At 44.3% G+C, this 15,058-nt stretch overlaps 1 protein-coding gene across 1 annotated transcript in view; it reads right to left on the bottom strand.

Moving 5' to 3' along the window:
- The window catches only part of LOC147145547 (uncharacterized), a 31,082-nt gene that overhangs the window by 2,295 nt on the left and 13,729 nt on the right, over positions 1-15,058 (bottom strand). The window contains exons 20-47 of the mRNA XM_086033529.1: positions 14,939-14,992; positions 14,600-14,653; positions 14,390-14,452; positions 14,060-14,104; positions 13,728-13,799; positions 13,606-13,632; positions 13,469-13,504; positions 12,907-12,942; positions 12,705-12,812; positions 12,472-12,573; positions 12,287-12,367; positions 11,002-11,052; positions 10,873-10,935; positions 10,692-10,751; positions 10,238-10,264; positions 10,097-10,141; positions 8,431-8,544; positions 8,223-8,345; positions 4,291-4,386; positions 4,077-4,202; positions 2,632-2,676; positions 2,440-2,559; positions 2,205-2,342; positions 1,911-2,072; positions 1,665-1,814; positions 581-730; positions 210-359; positions 1-117 (exon numbers count right to left, since the gene is read on the bottom strand). The exon at positions 1-117 is cut by the window's left edge and continues 24 nt beyond it. Coding sequence (XP_085889655.1) covers positions 1-117; positions 210-359; positions 581-730; positions 1,665-1,814; positions 1,911-2,072; positions 2,205-2,342; positions 2,440-2,559; positions 2,632-2,676; positions 4,077-4,202; positions 4,291-4,386; positions 8,223-8,345; positions 8,431-8,544; positions 10,097-10,141; positions 10,238-10,264; positions 10,692-10,751; positions 10,873-10,935; positions 11,002-11,052; positions 12,287-12,367; positions 12,472-12,573; positions 12,705-12,812; positions 12,907-12,942; positions 13,469-13,504; positions 13,606-13,632; positions 13,728-13,799; positions 14,060-14,104; positions 14,390-14,452; positions 14,600-14,653; positions 14,939-14,992 — 2,415 coding nt within the window. The remainder of the gene's footprint in view (positions 118-209; positions 360-580; positions 731-1,664; positions 1,815-1,910; positions 2,073-2,204; positions 2,343-2,439; positions 2,560-2,631; positions 2,677-4,076; positions 4,203-4,290; positions 4,387-8,222; positions 8,346-8,430; positions 8,545-10,096; positions 10,142-10,237; positions 10,265-10,691; positions 10,752-10,872; positions 10,936-11,001; positions 11,053-12,286; positions 12,368-12,471; positions 12,574-12,704; positions 12,813-12,906; positions 12,943-13,468; positions 13,505-13,605; positions 13,633-13,727; positions 13,800-14,059; positions 14,105-14,389; positions 14,453-14,599; positions 14,654-14,938; positions 14,993-15,058) is intronic.

The raw sequence follows: 15,058 nt of genomic DNA, 5'->3' as shown, positions 1-15,058 counted from the left end.
TCGCATTTGTTTGGGTGCCAAACACTCGGCTGTATCCGGGATCTCCTGGGGGCCCAGGTGGTCCTGGTGGGCCTTGAGCAGTGTTGCTCCATCTGTTGTCACCAATCAGACCATGTGCTAGAAAAAGAGTTGATGGCCGTGTACAATGTCAACGTTCGCTTTCCATTGTTTGCACATCATTTCCCATTGGTTGGCATGTGATTGCTTACTTTGAAGGTATTCCACAAGAGGTGCGTAATTTGCACTGGAACCAAACCCTTGACTTTGGCCCGGAGCACCTGGAGGCCCAGGTGGGCCTTGAGGTCCTTGGATGATGTGATTGCTGTACTCCTGGATGATGTCACGTAACACACCATGTGCTGCAAATGAGATAAATGGTACAAAGTTGTTTGGTTCACAGTGAAGATCAAATTGTATTGTATCAATTGAAGTCTGTGAGTACCATTGTACTTAATTACTTAGTAAGAACTCGCATCAAATTCATGTGGAGGGATATTCTTGAATGTGTTTTGTTGCGTTGAGCCACACACTATACCGGGGCAGGCTTGAGCAAAGCATTGATTGGTCAGAGTCCACTTACATCTTATGTATTCCACCAGATCTGTTGCATTTCCATGAGAACCATACCAACGGGTGGACCCTGGAGGTCCTGGAGGCCCAGGTGGTCCTCTGGTTCCTTGCCCAAGATGGCCATATTGATCTCTCCCAGAGTTATACAGCAGACCTTGGGCTGAGGATTACATGTTCAGATGGTTTAACAAGGCACCGCTGAGTACAATGCTGCAGTTCCCAGCCTTTTTCTACACCAGAAAACAATAGTATCTCAATGAAAAAAATTAAGAGGGCACATCAATTTGAAATGTAAAACACAAACAAACCAAATTGCTAAGGATGCTATGGAGCCTACAGTGTAACAGCAAGATAGAAGTTGTCTGAAATTGGGAGGCAAAATTGTCATCCATCTAAAATAAACTATCATTTGAGAACTGGAAACAACTGACTGATACATCGCAGCAATATATACAAGTACAATACTACAATAGTAAAGAGAAAAATATCCACGCAAGTGTCAGCATTCACACTGTAAGAAAATGTTTTTGCACACATTAGCAATAAAAGTATGCATGTATCATTCTCATTGCATGTTTGATTTGCATACGTTCACATTATATGGTATACATGGTGTTTAGAGCCGAGAAGAGTCTACCACAAAATCTTGGCGAAGAAAAACACGGCACTTTAAAATGTTTTTTAGTAGTTGAGGCCTACTCTTTGACTAGAGAATCAACACATCCATTTTGTTCTTTCCCATTGATGGATGCAAATTACTCATGAGATTCATGAGACTGCTCCCTAGTTTAAGTGCTTGGGAACCTGCTAACCTAAAAGAATTGCAGCAATTTCTAAGATGACAAGAGCAGTGAGACTAACAGCATATTTAGCAATTTATCTGGGGGAAAACAACTTCCAAGAGTGAAAAGCTGTCACCATGAAGTGAAAAATGCTATTGGTTAAATGAAGGCCCCATGGCTCAGAATCAGATATGATCCAAACTTTTGTTTGTTCCATAGTTTACATAAAACATCCTCAAGTATGATGAAAAGCCCAGCTATACTTGTGATTTTGCATCTAAATTTGAGGGCAAACACAACATGTTTACTCACATTTGAGATACTCCACCACATCCACAAACTTATCTTCAGAACCAAGCAGTCGGCTGTATCCAGGAGTTCCCGGAGGACCAGGAGGTCCTGGAGGCCCTTGGACAGCACCACCACCAGATTCCCTCACAACATCCCGGAGCAGGCCATGGGCTGCATGTGTGTGGACACAGTTGACCAGAACAAACGACATTGAAATAATTCCATTGTATCATACGGTACGTGATGTCTTTCTTGTTTGTCACCTACATTTGATATAATCTGTTACTCGGACTGCCATACTGGAGTAGTCTCCAGTTTCCAGGTTCCAGTTTCTACCACCAGATACACCTGAATCTCCCTTTTCTCCTGGGGGTCCAGGAGGGCCAGGTGGCCCAGGAATGCCAAACATATCTCCTTCTGTCCTGCCACCTTAAAACAGTTCCTAAATGTTATAGCGTCATTCGCAGGGCCTTGTTTCAAGAATGGTGACCTTTCACAAGTGCCTCACAAGTTGGTGAAATTGAGCTAACATATTTGGTAGCAGAAATGTCTTGTACTCACTGCTGACATATCCCCGTCTACCTGCTGTTATCGTCTCGCCGTTGCCACCGCCAACGTAGGTAATTTCAGAGGTCGCACCAGGTGGACCCATGGGTCCAGGGGGACCTGGTGGACCCGGAGGACCTCTACTGGCAATACCTTTGGAAGCACAATGTTGGATGGCACATGTTGGTTAGATATTCAATAGAATTATTTATCTAAGAGAGTGATGCTATTTTTTTCTTCTCACACTCACTTTGCAAGTATTCACGAACATTTGAGCTCAAGTAGTTTCCACTTCCTGGTGCTCCAGGTGGTCCAGGTGGACCTGGCACACCAGGTGGTCCCTGGGGTCCAACAGCAGAATGATACTCACCTGATTGAGCAATACAAATAAATCTCTGTTAGTACAAGAAGACAAATGCTTTAAATAAATGTTTTCTCTTACTTGAGAAGCCATTTCCTTGTCCAGATACACCCACCATGCCTCTTTCTAATGTCAGAAATAAATCACAGGTAGCCATAATGATGTTATCACAGCATAACTCTTCAATTTGTTACCAGATTTAAGACCAAAAAATGAGAAAAAAGAGCTACCATTAGAAAAGTTACTACTGCAGACATATCTGTGTTTTTGTCAATTAGTTACCATTTTTATAGTTAAGTTTCTTTTTTGTAATATTTCAAAATACATAGTTTTTTATTTGTCTGGTTTTCGTTTTCTCAAATTCGTTTGTGTTCTTGCATGATACAATACAATACAACTTTATTTATATAGCGCATTTCATAACAGATACAGCTGTAACAAAGCACTTTACATTACTACAACAAAATAGCAATGACATAAGTGAAAGCAATAAATTAAAACACAAATTACTATATAGAATAGACACCGGAAAACAGCAGAAAACCCTCAGTCTCATGTCGGATCAAAAGCCAAAGAATAGAAATGTGTCTTCAAACTGGTTTTAAAAATGGACAGAGAGGGGGCTTGCCTAACATTCAATGGAAGGTCATTCCAAAGGGAAGGACCAGCAACGGAGAAGGCTCGATCCCCTCTAAGGCTCCGACTGGTCCTCGACACCTCGAGCAGCGCCTGGTGCGCAGTGGAGGAGCTCGGAGAGGTACGCCGTGGCAAGGCCATTTAAAGACTTATAAATAAATAGAAGCATCTTAAAATGAACCCTAAAATGCACTGGGAGACATTGAAGGGAGGCCAGAATTGGTTATGTGCTCCATCTTCTGAGCTCCAGTAGGAGGCGAGCAGCAGCATTTTGGACTAACTGGAGACGTATGACAGAGGACTGGCTGACTCCAAAATAAAGTGCATTAAAGTAATCTAGCCAAGGTGTTACAAAGGCATGGATTACTGTTTCTAAATGCTGATGAGAAAGGAGGGGCTTTACCATCGCCAGCTGTCTAAGGTGAAAGAAACTGGACCTAACAACAGCGCTGATTTGCTGGTCCAATTTAAGATCACTGTCCATTTTAAAACCTAAGTTCGAGACTGTTGGCTTTAGATATGAAGCCAGGGGGCCCCGGTCAACAGGGTGGGAAGTAGAAGAGCCACTTGGACCGAACACCATAACTTCAGTTTTGTTTTCGTTGAAATTTAAGAAATGTAGTGACATCCAGGCTTTGATGTCCTCTAGACAGGACAAAAGTGGTCTTAATGGGAAAGCGTCTTTTTTGCTCAGCGGGACATAGATTTGACAGTCATCTGCATAGCGGTGAAAGGAAATACTGTTTTCGAAGGATGGAACCCAGGGGCAGCAAATACAATGAGAACAGCAAGGGCCTCTTGAAGAACCTTGTGCAACACCATGCGATAGAGGGGCAGAGCAGTGGAACCTAAGCTAACAGAAAAATAATTTGAAGACAATTCTACTGTACCTTTCATCATACTGAGTGTACGTTCAGCCACCTCCTGGAGGCCAAACCTATAGCTTCCATGACCTGGTGCTCCAGCGGGCCCTGGTGGGCCAGGAGGACCAGCAACATACCTTCTCACATCATCTCCTGCAAACAAACAATTACACATGCATATTGTACTGTCAAACATGCCATTGACAATTTTTTGAGTGCTGAACAGTTTCGTAAGACATACGCTGTAAAAGGGCGATGAGGTCATCGACTGAAATGGAGCCACTTTGAACAGTCAGACCAAGAGAGCTAGAAGTCCCACCATATCCTCTGCCCTGACCTGGAACATTGAACACACTTTAGTTCGAACAGTTTTACCACTTGATCACATGGTCAGTATTGAATTCTTCCGATAGCGTGCAACTGTTCATCCATCCATTCATTATCTGCCGCTTATCCGAGGACGGGTGGCGGAGGTAGCAGCTTCAGCAGGGAAGCCCAGACTTCCCTCTCCCCAGCCAGGTCTTCCAGCTCTTGGGAGGGATCCCAAGCCGTTTCCAGGCCAGCCAGGAGACATAGTCTCTCCAGTGTGCCCTGGGTTGTCCTTGGGGCCTCCTGCCGGTGGGACATACCCAGATCACCTCACCAGGGAGGCGATCCAGGAGGCATCCTAATCAGATGCCCAAGCCATTTGGCTCTTTTCAACGCAGGGGATAAGCGGCTCGACTGAGTCCCTCCCGGAGGACAGAGCTTCTCACCCTGTCTCTAAGGGAGAGCCCAGACACCCTGCGCAGGAAACCCATTTTGGCCTCAGGGTGTTTGGGCTCATTACCATAGGTGAGGGTAGGAACGTAGATCGACACGTAAATCGTAGAGTTTAGCCTTTCGGCCCGGCTCCTTCTTCACCACCTCAGACCAATAAAGAGTCTGCATCACAGCAGATGCTGCACCATCCGCCTGTTTCCATCCCATTCCATCTTGCCCTCAATCGTAAACAAGACCCCAAGATACTTGATCTCATCCCCGACCTGGAGAGGGCACTTCACCCTTTTCTGACTGAGGACGATTGTCTCAGATTCGGAGGTGCTGATTTTCATCCCAACCGCTTCACACTTGGCTGCAATCCGCTCCAGTCAGAGTTGGAGATCGCGCCTTGAAGAAGCCAACAATACCACATCATCTGAAAAAAGCAGAGATGCAATACTGAGGCCACCGAACTGGACCCCCTCAACGCCTTGGCTGCACCTAGAAATTCTGTCCATAAAAATTATGAACAGAATGAGTGACAACGGGCAGGCTTGGCAGAGTCCTACTCTCACTGGAAACGAATCCGACTTTCTGCTGGCAATGCGGACCAAACTCGGTGGTAAAGGGACTGAACAGCCCGCATCAGAGGGCTCGGTACCCCGTACTCCCAAATCACCCGCCACAGAACTCCCAGAGGAACACGGTCGAACGCCTTCTCCAGGTCCACAAAACACATGTGGACTGGTTGAGCGAACTCCCATGCACCCTCAAGGACCCTGTTCCACGGCCGGGACGAAGACCTCTTTGCTCCTCCTGAATCCGAGATTCGACCTCCCAAGGACCTTCCTCTCAAGCACCGCTGAATAGACCTTACCAGGGAGGCTGAGGAGTGGGATTCCTCTGTAATTGGAACACACCCTCTGGTCCCCTTCTTAAAAAGGGGGACTACCGCCCCGGTCTGCCAATCCAGACACGCAGTCCCGATGTCCACGTGATGCTGTAGAGGGGTGTCAACCATGACACAGAAAATCCAGATCCTTTAGGAACTTGGGGCAGATCTCAATGGCTTTGCCACTGAGGAGCTTTTTAACCACCTCGGTTACCTCAACCCCAGCGATAGGAGAGCCCACCTCAGAGCCTCCGAGACTCCAAGCTCTGCTTCCTCAGTGGAAGGTGTGTCGGTGGAATTGAGGAGGTCTTCAAAGTATTCTCCCCACCCACCTACAACGTTCCGAGTCGAGGTCAGCAGCACCCCATCTCCACAATACACAGTGTTACTAGTGCACTGCTTTCCTCTCCTGAGATGCCGTCTGGTGGACCAGAATTTCCTCGAAGCCATCCGGAAGTCATTGTACAGGTCTTTGCCAAACTCCTCCCACACCCGAGTTTTTGCCTCAGCGACCATCGAAGCTGCATTCTGCTTGGCCAGCCAGTATCTGTTAGCTGCCTCCGGAGTCCCACAGGTCAAAAAGGCCCAATAGGACCCTTTCTTCAGCTTGACAGCATTCCTTACCGCTGGTGTCCACCAGCAGGTTCGGGGTTTGCTGCCACGACAGGCACCGACCACCTTACGGCCACAGCTCCAATAGGCTGCCTCAACAATGGAGGCACGAAACATGGTCCAATCGGAGTCAATGTCTGTCAATGTCTGCCTCCCCTGGGACGTCGGCAAAATTCTGCCGGAGGTGGGAGTTGAAACTCTTTCTGACAGGGGATTCTGCCAGATGTTCCCAGCAAACCCTCACAATACGTTAGGGTCTGCCGGGTCGGACTGGCATCTTCCCCCAACATCGGCGCCAAAACACCACCAGGTGGTGATCAGTTGACAGCTCCTCTTCACCTGAGTGTCCAAAACATGTGGCCGCAAATCCGATGATACGACTACAAGGTCAATCATCCTGGGTGTCCTGGTGTCAATTGCACATATGGACACCCTTATGTTTGAGCGTGGTTAGGGGCAATCCATGATGAGCACAGAAGTCCATTAACAGAACACCACTCGGGTTCAGATTGGGGGGCCATTCCTCCCAATCACACGCTTGCAGGTCTCACTGCCATTGCCCACGTGAGCATTAAAGTCCCCCAGCAAAACGATGGAGTCCCCCGGTGGGGCGCTCTCTAGCACACCCTCCAAGGACTCCAAAAAGCGTGGGTAATCTGCACTGCTCTTTGGTGCATAGGCACAAACAACAGTCGGGACCCGTTCCCCCACCCTCAGGCGGAGGGAGGCTACCCTCTCATCCACCGGGGTGAACCCCGATGGACAGGCGCCAAGCCGAGAGGTAATAATTATGCCCACACCTGGTCGGCGCCTCTCACCTTGGGCAACTCCAGAGTGGATGAGTGTCCAACCCCTCTCGAGAGGACTGGCACCCGAGCCCAAGGTGTGTGGAGGAGAACCTGACTATATCTAGTCGTAAATTCTCAGCCTCACACACCAGCTCGGGATCCTTCCCTGCCAGAGAGGTGACATTCCATGTCCCAAGAGCTAGTTTCTGAAGCCGGGGATCTGACCGCCATGGTCCCTGCCTTTTGCCGCTGCCCATCTCACAGGGCACCCGACCCCTGTGGCCCCTCCCACAGGTGGTGAGCCCATGGGAAAGGGGACCCACGTTGCCTTTTCGGGTTGAGCTTGGCCGGGCCCCATGGGTGCATGCGACCCCGGCCACCAGGCGATCGCCAACGAGCCCCACCTCCAGGCCTGGCTCCAGAGGGGGGCCCCGGTGACTCGCGTCCATGCAAGGGAAAACTGGATCTATTTTTGTCAATCTTCATAGGGGTCTTTTGACGTGCAACTGATTGTCAATTAATAGCATCTTGCTGCAACCAAATAAGTGTTGTTGATGCGGTGTCAACTACTTTATGATCTTTAGTAGAACCGTTCTTCAGTTTTTGGGAAATTGAGTAACATAGAAGTAGACTTTTGCCATGGCATCTCCTTTGGGTACCATTGCTAGGTACAGTGCTTGGCAATGAAGCAGGATTTCAGAACATTCATTCATTCATTATCCATACCGCTTCTCCTCACAAGGGTCGCGGGGCGTGCTGGAGCCTATCCCAGCTGTCTTTGGGCAGTAGGCGGGGGACACCCTGAATTGGTTGCCAGCCAATCGCAGGGCACACAGAGACAGACATTCGCACTCACAATCACACCTAGGGGCAATTTAGACAGTCCAATCAACTTACCATGCATGTTTTTGGAATGTGGGAGGAAACCGGGGTACCCGGAGGAAACCCACGCAGGCATGGGGAGAACATGCAAACTCCACACAGGGAGGCCGGAGCCGGGATCGAACCCACGACCTCTGAACTGTGAGGCGGACGTGCTAACCAGTCGACCACCGTGCCGCCGATTTCAGAACATTCAGAGCAATATTCTTTCACATCAATAATATTTAAAGAAATAAGACAGCAGTTGCCCATCTTTACTCTGGATGTAGGCGATGACCCGGTTTGATACATCTTCCACCATCTCGGCACCTGAGGCCGCTAAGACCCCTGGCGGCCCTGGAGGCCCTGGAGGCCCAATCAGGTACTGCTTCAAGTTTCCATCTGTATGACAAAACAGTTTGGTTGGATTAGTCATTAACAACAATGTAGACATTGGACCATTGGAAATAAATAAACAACATCTCACTCTGGATGTACTCTGCAATGTACTGGCCCATTTCGCTTGAACCTGAGGCACGCCAATCTCTTCCAGGTGGACCAGGTGGTCCAGGAGGTCCGGGCCGTCCTTGTCTTGATGTGCCTCCATGTACAAACAAAGATTTTGCTTAAATGCACAAAAAAATGGTCCTGGTATACTGTAGCAGTTCCTCAGCTCAAGTGCAGCCATTTTCAGATGGGTATGAAAATGAACTATGTCACTTTCTTGGAAGTCTGCCACCACCAAACTCTTTTAAAACTTGATCCGCTTGCCTAGAGCGCCAGTCTTATATTCAACACTTCACAACACAAGTGTGTTATTGGCATACTAATTGCTAGTCTATGGCAAGCCATTTCAGCATTTATTTGATATCCTGCCTGTTTGCTGAATGAATGTACTAGTATGCTCTTTATCCTCATAGACAATCCAGCACACTAGTAGAGTGACTGCCTACTAGTGATGGCTCCCTAATTGTTGTACTAGTGCACAGAAATGTCATACAGTAGTGCAAGGGTGTACAAACTTTTTCTACTGAGGGCCACATTCATAACAATGCAAAGATGCAAGGGCCACTTTAAAATTCTTCCACTTTATTAGACACACTAAAATCAGTCAAGCAAGCAATTATATATTGTTTTTTAGTTTCTGGTTATTTTGAAAAACGGTTACATAACAACTTTCTGTTCAAGGTATTCAGGCAAGTGATTCGGATTTTTTCAAAGATTTTGGGGTGGCCAACGGCCATGTATCCCACTAGTCTAGATCCACCCCTGTACCGCCAAAGGCCATCTTCACATTCAGAACCAAATCAAGATCAACCTGTTGTAAACTGACCATCTTTAAAACAGTCAATCTCATTTAGAGCATAATGGCTGCTATAGGACTCCTTCAAAACATGCTGTACAAATGTATAATGTAATTTTAATCACAAACACATCCATCCATCCATTATCGATACCGCTTATCCTCACAAGGGTCGCGGGGCGTGCTGGAGCCTATCCCAGCTGTCATTGGGCAGTGGGTGGGGTACAACCTGAACTGGTCGCCAGCCAATTGCCATGCACACTGAGACAAACAAACATTCACACTCACAATCACACCTAGGGGCAATTTAGAGTGTCCAATTAACCTACCAAGCATGTCTTTGGAATGTGGGGGGAAACCAGAGTACCCGGAGAAAACCCACGCAGGCACGGGGAGAACATGCAAACTCCAAACAGGGAGGCCGGAGCCGGGATCGGACCCACGACCTCTGAACTGTGAGGCAAACGTGCTAACCAGTCAATCACCGTGCCGCCCATCATAAACACAGCACACTCTAATACTGTACTCTCTAAAATCATACAGTAATGACAAATATAATTGAAAAGAGCATCTACTAAAGAATATATAACTGAGTACTGTAATAGTGAATGTTTAAATGTGTTGCTGCACCTATTTGTGTTCAAATATCAATTTCTTAAAGGATTATATATGTGTTTCCCATTATGTGTTTGCATTAAGCTAGCGGACTTAAGGCTAAGCTATGTGTTTGATTTAAATACACAGCACGTTTATGAAGAATTGTTCTTTTTCTGCCAAACTGTCATTGTTTTCAGGTTAGTTGAGTTGAGTTCACTGCCAATATACAAAGCTCATATCTGACTGCTAATACCTGATACTTCTGGAATTCCTGCCAAACCTGGCTGACCTGGGTCTCCTGCAACAAGTCAAATGGAATGGAAGCTGTATTATTTGAACATATTTTAAAAGTAAACTTGTCATGTAGGTTCAGTAGGCATGTTCATCTTCATACCTTGGTAACCTCGGAGCCCTCGCTCACCTAATAAAGATGATGAGAAACATGTTACATAGGAATCAAAGTATCCTACTCTAATATAACAGCCATTCATCAATTCCACATAGAGCTGTCATCCACTAATGGTTCAGTGAACAAACTAATTAATTTCCCCCCAAGCAGTACTGTTTGGTTTGGTGATGGTCTCAAAAGTTAACAAGGTAACCAGAATGTACCATCACTGTTTCATTGGCTTTCCCAGCACACTACTGCAATACATTAGGAAACAGTAATGGCAGGATGGAGCTCGTTCCCTTTTGCTGTCCACTAATCAGTTGCCAGTGACTTTTCCGTCCCTTGTTACAACAGAATTGAAAAAGGAAGAACCCAAAATATGACAATTTTAAAATTACAATGGATCAGGACACAGAACTGCCGCTTGTTAGGAACATGGCTTAATTATCAAGTGTACCCTGTGGTCCCTGGGGTCCAGGTGGTCCTGGTGGTCCTGGTGGTCCAGCAAAGTAGGTTCCTAAGACAAAGGGGGGAAATGCGAATGTGTGTTTTTGTGGCAAACAATTAAACTTGAATGTAACAAGTTTTATAGTTATTTTTTTTAATCAATATATATATTTTTTAAATCCTTCACCAACCTGATGAAGGTACAAAGCTGCCAGGCTCTCCTTTTGGCCCTGCGGGTCCAAGTGATCCAGTACCTGTTAACCCCATGTAAAGTCAATAACTAATCTAAAATAATAAAAGTCATGCCCATGTTTCTGTACCTGGCTCTCCAGGCGGACCTCTTCGCCCAGGTTGACCTTGTCCTGGCGCACCTATGGTGACAACAAAAGAGGAACCATCATCAATAAAACTGCATTACTTGTGAATACTCATAGTATCCTTTGAATGTAGTGGAACTTCCAAAGTCACGCTGTCTTTGACCATGATGGTGGAAATTAATGTAGAATGAATTAATTGGTTCTGAGCTCAAACTGTCGGCATCATATAAGTTGGAAAAAAAATCATCTTTAGGTGATGTGTTAAGAAAATTTGAAATATGTTTACACTAACAACAAGCAAACATTGAAGTTTGTATGATATGGTGACAGGAAGTTGTATTCTACTGTCTTCTATGCTGCCACCAAATAAATTAATTCAATCAATCAATCAACCAATCAAAACAAAAGTAAAAGTTTGACACCTAACACGCACAATGGAGAGGGAACAGGAAGTTATTGCTGGAATTAAAGGAGGAAGGGCGGGAGCGGGTCTTCCTTTTATGTTGTGTTTTGGACATTTTTATTGGACAGCACTTTGAGTTGCTTTTTTTTGTATGAAAAGTGCTAAATAAATAAATTTGATTGATTGATTGATTGATTGATTGATTGATTGATTGATTGATTGATTGATTGATTGATTAAAGAGTTTGTAGTGTATAGTTGCAGTATATTTACAGTATGCGTAAATGCAAATATTTTACTGATCAGCAAAATGTAGCATCTGATTATAGTTTATTGATTATAATTAATGTGTCCTTAGTTTCTGTCTTTGTCAATTGCCATGATCTTTTGGTTAATTTTAGATTGATTTATTTTGATATTTCTGTACAGTTGTACAGAGGAAGGCAGGAACAAACAGTTGTTTGAGAATTGTAGCTTACTTGAATTTTTTACACAATACTGTACTTAGAGACCTTTTTTTTATCTTAGACTCGACAAACATTCCATATTAAAAAACTAATACTAAAACTAATGAAATCAAGTAAAACAAAACATTTTCAAAAAATAACAGCCAATAAAAAAGTAACAATCCTGCTCTAAAAAAAATAATCAACACTAACTGAAGCTACAAAACAAAAGTAAAAACGAATGAACAATTAACGATGATGAAAAATCCCAAACTATTATAAGCCTGCATCTTGCCTGAAATCAGCCAACTCACGCATGATCCTACTATGGGCAAACAGTAAAGAAGATGGATGGATGGATGGATGGAAAATAGGTTTGTTGAACTCCAAACTGTAAGTACAACTATTGAGGCATTCAATTTATGAGTTTCTGAACCTACCAGGAGGACCTTGAAGACCTGGAGTTCCTGGAGGCCCTGGAGGTCCCGGTGGGCCCATGACCCCAGCCGATGAAGACAGACCTGTTTATTAAGGATCATGAAGCTCTGTTATTTACTGTAAATGCAACAATATTGATGAAGGCTTTGGGTTGTACTAGAACCAAGGAAACAGGTGCAGTACTTACTTCCAGTTCGTGTTGCACTGACAGTTTCTGAACTTGTGACGCTGATGGCAGCTTCTCCTCTCTCACCTCTGTCTCCTTTTTGCCCTCTGTCTCCTTTAAGACCTTAAAAATTGTATCAAACTACTGTTAGTGACAATTGTATACTGTACGATAATTGCACAATCTTCCCATCATTTGTCAACTTTTAAAACCATTTAACAAGCTAAATATTTCAAAGGCTTATTGTATTTTACCAGGATTTCCAGTTGGACCAATGGGACCAGACAAACCAGGGACTCCAGCAGGACCTGGAGGGCCAGTCGGTCCTGGTGGTCCCGGGATGGCCACTGTATCTGAGCCAGCTAGAAACAAATTAAGAAACAAACAATATCTACACTTACAATTCATTCCTTTTTCTGTTTGCTTTGTAATAAGTGTAGTAAAGTCTTTCTGTACCTGCAGAAATGACTTGACCAGCTGGACCCATTTCACCTGAAGGACATATCAGATTTTACATTTCTATATCAAAAGCATATTTTAGATTTATACAATTGGATATGGGAAATAGGGTGCATGACTTGCTTTTATGAAGCCATTGTAACTTTAAAGGGAAAGTCAATCCAAACATATTTTTTTCAAGAAAATATTCAATGCAGGCTCACTAGTTGAAACAAGGCATTCTGATAAATACTGCGTTTGTGGAATAAGAATTAATCCACCCATTTTTAGCCATCTCTGTGGGTGGCCATTTTGTCAGTTCTGGTCCAGGATGGAACCCACGACCTCTGAATTGTGAGGCGGACGTGCTAACCAGTCGACCACCGTGCTGCCCCTGCATAGAACATATTCTTGGGAAAAAATATGTTTGGGTTGACTCCCTCTTAGATATTCGAAGATTTGTAATGTTGCACACAATTACAGTTATAACACTGTCCGTATTTTTCCTAAGAAAAAAAGCAAACGCCACAGTCACACTTTAATGACAAGGTATAGGGAGCTATCGCTTTAGTCTTTTTACCTTTCGCTCCAGGCTGTCCTGGAATTCCAGGAATACCTGCAGAAATGGATCATAATGATTAATTAAAAAAAAAGAAAGAATACATATCGGAATTATAAAGTGGAGTTCACAGATTCATATTGGAATACTTTTCACACCTGGTGGCCCTTGATTTCCGGGAGGACCTGAAAAAAAGGTATTTGTCAAGGCCATGGACTAAAATTGTGATTGAGGTAAAAAGGACAAGATGTGTTGACAGTAGATTTGACTGTGTGGGCACCTGAAATCCCGTCATCTCCAGGAAGCCCAGGTAATCCTCTCACTCCAGGAGATCCCGTTAGACCTGCATTGCCTGCAATGTACAGTATACCGAGGCTGTTTAACAAAGGACTTAGTAGAAAATAGCACAGTGCTAGTGTTTTTTTTTCGGCAGCTTCTTGTAGATGGGGCAACATGGTAAGTTTGCGAATGTAAAACTACTTTAACAAGTTCCTCTCTTTATTGAAAAATAATATGTTGTATGATGATTTTTATTTGAATATCTTATTAATTACATCAATGCATTTTCCACATCAGTCACGCAATGCTATTAAGGTAACATTTTTTGCTTACCTTCAGTTCCCTTGGAGCCTTTTTGTCCATCTCTTCCAGGTTCACCTATATGAACACATCAGTCCAAAAAAAGTCCCTTTTTGTTTGGCCAAATGTGTTGTCTTGTGTGATCAATCATTGACATTTGCATATTCTTAGATGTTGAATCACATTCAAAAGATTTTAGTTCATGATGAAATTGGCATAAATGACCACACAACGCCATCCAAACGCAGCATAATTGACATTAGAGGGTGTTCCTAATACTTGTGAAAAACAATGACTTGCGTGATAGTGTTCAATGTTCTAGCAGGATGTTCAGCTACTATGGTTCTCAGAGACATAGTGTACCTGCTGGGCCACGAGGTCCCCTCTCTCCCACGCCCCCTTTGGTTCCTGGCAAGCCTGGTGTTCCTGATGTGTGCAAATACAAAGTTGTCTTTAATTGTTTTACACTTCACTTTCTTCATCAAATATTGTTGATAGTAACCACAGATTCAGTCGGTACATATGCAAATACTAAAAAGGAATATGAATGCAATATAATTGCTTCAAGTGAACCTTTTTGTCCTGGATATCCGCTGTCACCCTGGGAACCCTTTGGACCAAGAGAACCTGCAGACAATGATTATTCTGATGAAACGCACATTTTATCCAACTGAACTGAATTGAACAATGAATAAACTATGATCAGATGATTGAAGACCGTCCCGTGACACCCTGGCCATCATTGCTACACTTACATCCTGTGTACTCTAAATGAATGATGACGAATGAATGATGATGTGTGCTACAACTTGGAAAGAAAAGTGTTTACTTTTCCACTAGATTTTTTTTGTCATGATTAGTTAGGTTATTTATGGCTTCGGGTCGACCATTGACATTTACAGAAGCACTTACCTTTCAGCCCCACTTGGCCAGGAGCACCTACTGGTCCCGGATTGCCTTGAGATCCTGTCCAAATTGGGTTTCACTATTAAAGCTAGACCACTATAACACTGAACTCTAAAAATATTCATC

Source organism: Filicampus tigris, chromosome 6 (assembly GCF_054856515.1).
Source record: "Filicampus tigris isolate MCC_2025a chromosome 6, RoL_Ftig_1.0, whole genome shotgun sequence".
NCBI lineage: Eukaryota > Metazoa > Chordata > Actinopteri > Syngnathiformes > Syngnathidae > Filicampus > Filicampus tigris.
The sequence above is the reverse complement of the archived record's forward strand: the minus strand, read 5'-3'. Positions and strand labels throughout refer to the sequence as shown.